The sequence below is a fragment of the Triticum dicoccoides genome, chromosome 7A, assembly GCF_002162155.2.
Source record: "Triticum dicoccoides isolate Atlit2015 ecotype Zavitan chromosome 7A, WEW_v2.0, whole genome shotgun sequence".
Lineage (NCBI taxonomy): Eukaryota > Viridiplantae > Streptophyta > Magnoliopsida > Poales > Poaceae > Triticum > Triticum dicoccoides.
In genome coordinates, this window is record NC_041392.1 from 144,812,008 (window position 1) to 144,820,971 (window position 8,964).

The following is an 8,964-nucleotide window of genomic DNA, read 5'->3' on the forward strand; positions in this document are numbered from 1 at the left end:
GCCGCATGTCTCAGTACTGGATACCCAAAAGTTTTTTATCTAACCCCAGTACTGAGACCTCGGCTTGTGTTTGTTGTTTGTAGGCACTTCGCGCGAGGAAGGAGAACATATGGCTAGTGGACTCCGGTTGTTCTCGTCACATGACCGGTGATAAAAAATGGTTCTCCTCCCTCACACGTGCATCTCGGGCTGAGAGTGTAACTTTTGGAGATGCTTCTACTTCTACTGTTGTAGCGAAAGGTACAGTAAAGGTAACCGACAAATTTATGTTCAAAGATGTTGCTTTGGTTGAAAATCTAAAATACAACTTGTTGTCGGTTTCACAAATGATTGATGAGGATCTTGAAGTTTCATTTAAGAAAAATGCTTGCAAAGTTTTAGATGCTTCAGGTGATCTTGTCTTTGAGATATCACGCTTTGGGAGAGTTTTTAAGGCTGATTTTCATGCTTCTTCAAATGTTAAGTTTAGGTGTCTAGTTGCCAATACATCTACAGATTTATTCTTTTGGCATCGTAGACTTGGGCATATTGGTTTTGATCATCTCACTCGTATAAGTGGTATGAATCTTATAAATGGTTTGCCTAAACTTAAGAGAGAAAAAGATATTGTATGCTCTCCTTGTAGACATGGTAAGATGGTTGCAGGTTCACATGCACGCATTACCAGTGTCATGACTAACGCTCCAGGACAGCTTCTACATCTTGATACGGTTGGTCCATCAAGGGTACAATCTTTTGGGGGTAAGTGGTATGTTTTGGTGATTGTTGATGATTATTCAAGATATTCTTGGGTTTATTTTATGGCATCTAAGGATGAGGCTTTTAGTCACTTTAAGAGTCTTGTGCATAGACTAAGTGTTGAGCACCCAGGATCTTTGAAAACAATAAGAAGTGATAATGGAACTGGATTTAAGAATTCATATTTTAATCACTTTTGTGATGAATTTGTCATTGAGCATCAATTTTCTTCACCTTATGTACCACAACAAAATGGTGTAGTGGAGCGTAAGAATAGAACTCTAGTTGAGATGGCCCGTACTATGCTTGATGAATTTTCTACTCCTAGAAAGTTTTGGGCTGAAGCTATATCTACTGCTTGTTATGTTTCAAATCGTGTGTTCTTGAGATCTAAAATTGGCAAAACACCATATGAACTACGATTTGGGCGTAAACCTATTGTATCTCACCTAAGAGTTTTTGGTTGTAAATGCTTTGTGCTTAAATCTGGCAATCTAGATAAGTTTGAATCTAGATCATATGATGGCATTTTCCTTGGATATCCTACTCATTCACGTGGTTACCGTGTTTATGTTTATGAGACTAACCGAATAATGGAAACCAGTGAAGTGACTTTTGATGAGGCTAGTTCTGGCTCTAGTCCTCGCATTTCTGATGCAGGAACATATGTTCAGGGGGAGGAAATCTTTGTAGATGATGAAGATGACGAGGAGGATGGCGTGCCCCCTGCTGTCCATGCGCAAACTCCAGCTGTTCCTACACCTACAACTACTGCTGCTACAGCTGGACATCCTCAAGAGACTACTTCAACTACAAATGTTGGGGATGAGCATGCTGCTGAGTCAAATATTTCAGCACCCCGACATATTCAGAAAAGGCACCCTCCTGAGCAGATTATCGGAAGCATGGATGAGAGAGTCACACGGTCAAGGTTTATCGATTCTGACTATCATACTCATTCAGCATTTGTTGCTTCTTTTGAGCCCAAAGATATATCTCATGCATTAACTGATGAATCATGGATCAATGCCATGCATGAGGAATTAGAAAATTTTGAGCGTAACAAAGTTTGGACTCTTGTTTCACCTCCTTCTGGTCATACTCTTATTGGAACTCGTTGGGTTTTCAAAAACAAACAAAGTGAGGACGGTGTTATTGTTCGTAACAAGGCTAGGTTGGTTGCTCAGGGTTTTACTCAAGTTGAAGGTCTTGATTTTGATGAAACTTTTGCTCCTGTTGCTAGATTGGAAGCTATAAGAATTTTATTGACTTTTGCTGCATCTAAAGGTTTTAAGCTTTATCAAATGGATGTTAAAAGTGCTTTTCTTAATGGCTTTATTGATGAGGAGGTTTATGTTAAGCAACCACCTGGTTTCGAGAATCCAAAGTTTCCCAACCATGTTTATAAACTTTCAAAAGCCTTGTATGGTTTAAAACAAGCCCCACGTTCATGGTATGATAGGTTGAAAACGTTTTTAATTGGAAAGGGGTTTACCATGGGAAACGTTGATAAAACACTCTTTGTACTCAAACATGGCAATGATCAACTTTTCGTACAAGTTTATGTTGATGATATTATCTTTGGGTGTGCTTCTCATGCTTTGGTGTCAGAATTTTCAGAAACTATGAGCAGGGAATTTGAAATGAGCATGATGGGTGAACTTACTTACTTTTTGGGACTGCAAATCAAACAAACAAAGGATGGCACCTTTGTGCATCAAAGTAAGTATACGAAGGATCTTCTACGGCGCTTTGGGATGGAAAACCTCAACCCTATTATGACACCAATGGGATCTACGGCGTCACTTGATCTTGATGAGGAAGGTGAAACTGTTGACCAAAAGATGTATAGGAGTATGATTGGTTCACTTCTTTATCTCGCCGCTTCTAGACCGGATATACAATTTTCTGTATGCTTGTGTGCACGGTTTCAAGCTTCTCCACGTGCATCACATCTACAAGCTGTCAAGCGGATCTTCAGGTATCTACATGGCACCCAATCTTTTGGCATTTGGCTTTCCGCTTCCTCGAGTATTTCATTGCGTGCATTTTCGGACGCTGATTTTGGAGGTTGTAGAATTGATAGAAAGAGTACATCTGGCACATGCTTATTTTTGGGTGATTCATTAGTACTTTGGTCTTCTAAGAAACAAAGTTTTGTTGCACAATCTACTGCTGAAAGTGAATATGTAGCTGCTGCTTGTTGTTGCTCACAGATTTTATTGATAATAGCTACAATGAAAGATTATGGGGTTACTCTAGAAAGTGTACCACTTTATTGTGATAACACTAGTGCTATATGTATTGCTAAAAACCCTGTGCAACATTCTCGAACTAAGCACATAGACATAAGATATCATTTTCTTAGAGATCATGTTGAAAAAAGAAATGTTGTGCTACATTTTATAGATACTGAACGTCAATTGGCAGACATTTTCACTAAACCATTGGATTCTTCTCGATTTGCTTTTCTTCGAGGTGAACTTGGAGTAATCAAACCATACGGGATGGTTTGAGGGGGAGTTGAGTCTTTTTGTAACATATGTAAAATACTTTTTCACTTGTGTGTTTCTAGTTATAATTGGTATTTTCATGTTGCTTCTTTTTCAGTTTTTTTTTCTTCGATAAATGAAAACAAAAAAAAATCTGAAAAAGTAATGAGCATTGTATTTTATCCTGGAATGACATTTTGCAATCATGTTTATGCTTTGAGGAAATTGTCATTTTATATGTATGCTCGTGTAAGGTAGTTTATCACCTGACTTTCTAATACGAATGATAACTTGAACTAAATCTTGTCATGGTTAAACTTTGTTAGCTGTGTTGGTCTTGGTTACTCAATTACTATCAATGATGAATCTATTAAAGTATCAAGATTAAATATGTGCAAATGACACGTGGTGTCAAGCAAAGTTTTATAAAAGATATGCCAATGTCACATTGCATCTTCACGAGACTGCTTACCATTGCACTTTGGTATGAACTTGGAAGTTGTTGTTGTTCTTGAAATTTTTGTCTTAAGCTTCTGATTGCCTACCATTGTCTTAAGCTTCTGATTGTTATTGTACTTTAAACATAGGCTTGGCATGGTACTTTGAATATAGGCTTGGCAAGGTTGAATTGACATGGCATACAACTTCTTTGGAAATTAAGTTTCATTTTTTTAAATGCTATTAATATAACTTGCTCAAGTGATTGTGTATTCAAGTATTGGCATAGTTGATAAAGGAAGACCATGCCTTGCAATAAATCGTAACAATACTTGATTCTTGGTCATGTGTGGATTGCATTATACTTGTATACATGTCGAGTACAACTACTTTTTGCATGACTTGGACGTAGAATTGTCATTTTCATGATGTCTTATAATGCTCATTACAACAAAAAAATTGAAACATAAAAAAATATTTTTCCTTTTCTAGCTTCTAGAATTTCTTTTTAGAGGGAGAGTTTGTTTTGTGGTTTTGATGAAATTCATTGTCAAAGGGGGAGAGATTTCCACCACATATTCGCACCACATTTTTACACAATTTTTCTTTTGTGTTCTTATTTTTGGATCTTTTGTTGATCTTCAGCTTTTTCACTTTTTTCTTTTCAAAACCTTGAAAATCTGAAAGTTAAGTGAATGTGTATGCCAATCAATGTTTGGTGTTTATGTGATGTTGCCAATGTTTTCATCAAGGGGGAGATTGTGAAGTCATGTGTGATGTGCAACATTGGCAAGTGCTAAGTAAAACATTGATATGGATATTTCGGGTGATATGGATACTTGTGCGACGTGATATGGATACTTGTATTGGGCTGAATACTTTGCTAATGGTGTGCTGATCCATTAGTTTCTTGTGTGAAAATATGGCGTGAGTTGTGTGAAACTTACCCTGAGTCAAGTCGTGGACTTGTGCTCGTTCTGGTTATTTGTTGTGTTCACTTTCAGGTGTTGCCAAAGCTGGAGGAACGTGGTCGATGACAGGATCGAGGGACGAAGCTTGGGAGAAGCTGAGGTCTGGGGATCATGGTCATGCGGGGCGTTCGTGCGAAGGAACAATGGAAGTGAAGGCTACGATGATCCGGGAGGGCACCGGTTTGTCGTACATGGCTTGTACCGGAGATGTACGGTACTGAAGACGTCACGAGGTGCAAGGTGTGCACATGTGTTTGCGCGCACGGCAGCGGCAGCAGATCGATCGGGCGAGTCGAGCGGGTGCGGCCCAGTCCAGCGCGGGCCGCCCGTGTGGCAGGCGTGCGGATCGATGGAAGGCGGCGTGCGCGACGGAGGCCGTCAGCCAGGCTCACCCGCAAGAGCAGATTTTGCTCGTTGCATGTGTCTGCAGCTGAGCGTACATAGGCTAAATGCCAGGAGGAGCAGGCCCAGCGTGGCCCATGCAGCAAACGAGGTGAGCGCTCACGCACGAGAGCAGACACAGCTCGTTTCCGTGTCTGGTGCTGAGCGTTCGGTCCGGCGCAGCCAGCTCGGACGTCAGTTTCGTTTTTGATATGGACTCTTTTTAGGTGTTGCCTAGTTCTATAAATAGAGGGGTCCAGGCCACGGTTTAGGTGGAGAAAACGTGAGGGAACTCAGAGTTTTAACCTAGAGCTATTCTTGGAGAGTTCTTGGATGCACGTTTGCATCTTCTGTAATCGATCGACATCGTTGCAATAAAGTGATCTTTGGCGGTGTCATCTCTGGGCTTCTCTAATCTCGGTGAAATTTTCGTGTTAGATTTCTCTAATACTTTGCTGCAGGTTTTTTCACGAGATCGAGGGAAGTTTGTGGTGCAATTAATCTATCTTTCTTGCTAATTCTCGAAATTAGATCTAGATTGATTTTCGCAGTCTTCTGTCATCTGTTACTGTCCTGATCATAACTTTTGATTGGTAACTTCGATTAAGCTGATTCTTGTTGCGTTGATTAGATAATTTCCGTAGCTTTAATTGGAGTATTCATACGCAATTTTTGGTTCAGCAGATCTTGATATACAACTGTTTTACCATCACGAACAGATTAGAGTTTCAGGGTTTGAAATTTGGGAAAAGTTGTAATTTGCTTCCGCGCAATCATTCACCCCCCCTCTGATTGCCTATCTCGATCCCTCAGATACATATGTCGAACCTTGTTCGATACAACATTGCAAAAACTATAGCATGCTGCGCGACTTAGCTGCCAAAGAAAAGCAGCTGGTAGGTAGGTAAGTCGGCATCAACGAAGTAGACGATACATTAGCAATCACAAAGCATTACATACAAGTTGAGCTCATGACATCATCAAGTGGAGGAAAAAGTTCAAAATTATAATCATTAAATTTCGTTAAAAAGGGTGGAATGCACTATATTTTTTCCCTTGTAGTCCACCCGCATTATGGAAAGCCAAACACTTGTCGTCCTCACCGGTTTTTGATCCTTCCTTGATCTCTCACTCTCATACTTTGGTCTTGCTACTGTTGTATTGGTTTCATTCATCACAAGCTTTGCAACTTGCAAATATATAGAGTAAATAGCATAAAACTACTACTTTACAGCCTAGGGTTCCAAAAAACTACCGGTTTTAATTTTTTCTCAGATAACTACTAAATGGGTGGTCGGCTGTCTCAAATATATAGCACTACATCCTCCTATCCATGTTAATTTATCAACACAGGATAAGTACCAAAATCTGTTACACAAAACATATTCCTGATAGGGAAACTGATTGCAGGGTGCATGCATGCATGACCCCAGCTATCGCCATTAAATAACTATTTATCATTGCTTAGTAACACATGCTCTTATAATCTTATTATTGATACAGTAGTAGTTATCCTCTAAAAATTTGGGTGGATAATATGAGTAAAAACAACATTTCATTCGATAGAAGCTGCAGCAGCTGTGCTGTTCTTGCATGGCTCCGAGGAGCAGCCACTGTGATTGCTCGAGGCCTTCTTCTCCGGTGCCGATTGCTGTAGCAGCTGCTCGAGCTTCTCATTCAGTTTGGCCTTCTCGTCCCTGAGCTGGGCGCTCTCGCGGCGAGCGCCGGCACACTCGCACAATGCGCGGTTGAGCTCGTCGAGGAGGCGGCGGTTGGCTCCGCGGAGGTGCGTGACCTGCGCCCACAGCTCGCTCAGCTGCCGCTGCTTGCGCATGCGCGACCGCCGCGCGGACTCCCGGTTCGAGACCATTCGCCGCCGCCTCCTCTCCTCCTCCGCGGCGCCAACTCCAGCGCCAGCACCGCCCACCTGGAGGTAGCTTCCGCCACCGGCGTCGGAGCCCGAGCTGGGCGAGCCATTGCCGCCGGCGAGGTGAGCCGCTTCTTCTGCTAGTAGGATAGCGTCCAACTCAAAGGCTGCTGCCACGTCGTCGACGTCGGCGAGTAGAGCGGCAGGATCAAAGGAGGGCGGGAAGTAGGCTTGAGGGGGCAAGGCCATGTTCATGTGGTGGTGAGTGGTGAAGGAGGAGGAAGGGTTTGGGGGCGGGAGGAAGTGGAAGCTGGCAACCTCGCCATTGTTATGGTGGTACATGGTCCTGTTTATTGTCTCTTCTTTGCTTATGGCAGCTTCTAGTGTAGTAGCACTAGTAGATCTTGTTTCTTGGCTATGGCAGACGAGGAGAAGAAGCCATGGCCTTTTATAGTGTGGCACAGTGGCTTTGTTGTCCAAGAGAGAATCAATGGTTTCTCTTCTCTCTCTCATATTATCCTTTTTTTTTGTAGCCTGAGAATCTTATATCGAGCTAGAGTTTGGTAGCTTACAAATATGGGCAAGCTTAGTGCATCTTCAACATTGACCTGCAAATTCTTTCCCGCATCCGTCCATGGATAGAGTTATTAGTTCGCGGACACAGATGCGGGATATGGGTGGATGCGGGATACGGGCATCCAACGCTGCCAGCATACAATTCAAAATTTTAGACAAGTCGGGCAAACTTCATTGAAACCGGATGATATTCATATAAACCAGACAAAATTCATTATGTTTGGACATATTTTAACTAAGAATATATTGGATTAAGGTAAAACTATGCTGAGATCTTATATGGAGCTAGAGTTCGGTAGCTTAGAGTCCGGGCAGTCCAAACCCGCCTCAAACGCCCGGTCACTGGCAGGTCAGGAAATTTTGACCCTGGCGGGCGCTTCAAACGCGCGGACTGACAGACATCCCTCATATCCAGCCCAAAATATGGGGCGGATATGGGGACGCCCGGCTATTTACGTACACACACTGTTTGATGAAACTGAATGGGCAGTATGTATGGGACGACATGATCCGTTGATGAAAAACTTGTACATCTGGTTAATGTAGTCAAATTTGAGACATTGTTATACTAGACTTATTTGCATGCTACATATGGATGATTTGTGCTTCATTTTATCCAAACTTCGATGAATATCGGCCGGTTTGTGTGAATTTTGTTCGGTTAGTTAAAATGCGGTTCGAAATGTATGCGACTGCAGTTGGATGGCGTCCTCCTACGCCCATGTCTGTGGACTGGTCCTGGATGCGGTAGAAAATTTGCAGGTTATCGTTGAAGATGCCCTAAGTGCATCTACATAGGCGTTACTCTCCTAGATTGTTCCCGGTGTCATCCATAAGTATGGGCGAGGTTAGTGACTAGTGAGCATCTAAGTGCACTAGACCTGTGCGCTGTGTATATCTTGGCTTATTAGTTACCAAGAGAATATTTGCATGGATGCATGACTTGACCCAAGTCAGTCTCTTCGGGCAGGTGAATTTAAAACCCCATGTTTGTCCATGCCAAACTCTGCCTGTTGCTTTTACATATTCTCCTTGTGATACCTTGCTTTCGGTAACCAACTTTTAATTATTTAATCGACAAAGCAAAAGCCATTTATGCAACATGTTGCGTGTTAACTTACAAATGATAGCCACACACAAAATATCACAGTATTCTCGCGTTTGCATTTTTTTGGCTGCCATAGTTCAGGGGTTTAAATATGCTTATCGAATTCCAGAACTACTCGGCAAACCGGAGGGAGAGGCTCCCACCTATATATGATCCCATTTTAAGAGAAGTGATTGATCTAGTTTACAAGGAAACTGGATCGAGAAAACAAATAAAGCGCCATGTTTATAAGAAAAACAGGGTCAACAGACAGAAAAACAACAAAAACGTGCACCTCACGACATTAGGCAATAGTCGCACAAAACACATAAAACGGATCCGAAGTTACCGCTCTGGCGTCCCTCGGCCCATTCACACGCGAGCCATAATGTCGCACGACTTGGACTTCGTTTA

General features: G+C 42.0%; 1 protein-coding gene across 1 annotated transcript; it reads right to left on the reverse strand.

Annotated features, from left to right (window-relative positions):
- Positions 1 to 6,454: 6,454 nt before the first annotated feature.
- Positions 6,455 to 7,289, reverse strand: LOC119334507 (bZIP transcription factor RISBZ5-like). The gene has a single exon (XM_037607067.1). The coding sequence runs from the start codon at positions 7,227 to 7,229 to the stop codon at positions 6,576 to 6,578; it is 654 nt and encodes a 217-aa protein (XP_037462964.1). The 5' UTR covers positions 7,230 to 7,289; the 3' UTR covers positions 6,455 to 6,575.
- Positions 7,290 to 8,964: the final 1,675 nt, after the last annotated feature.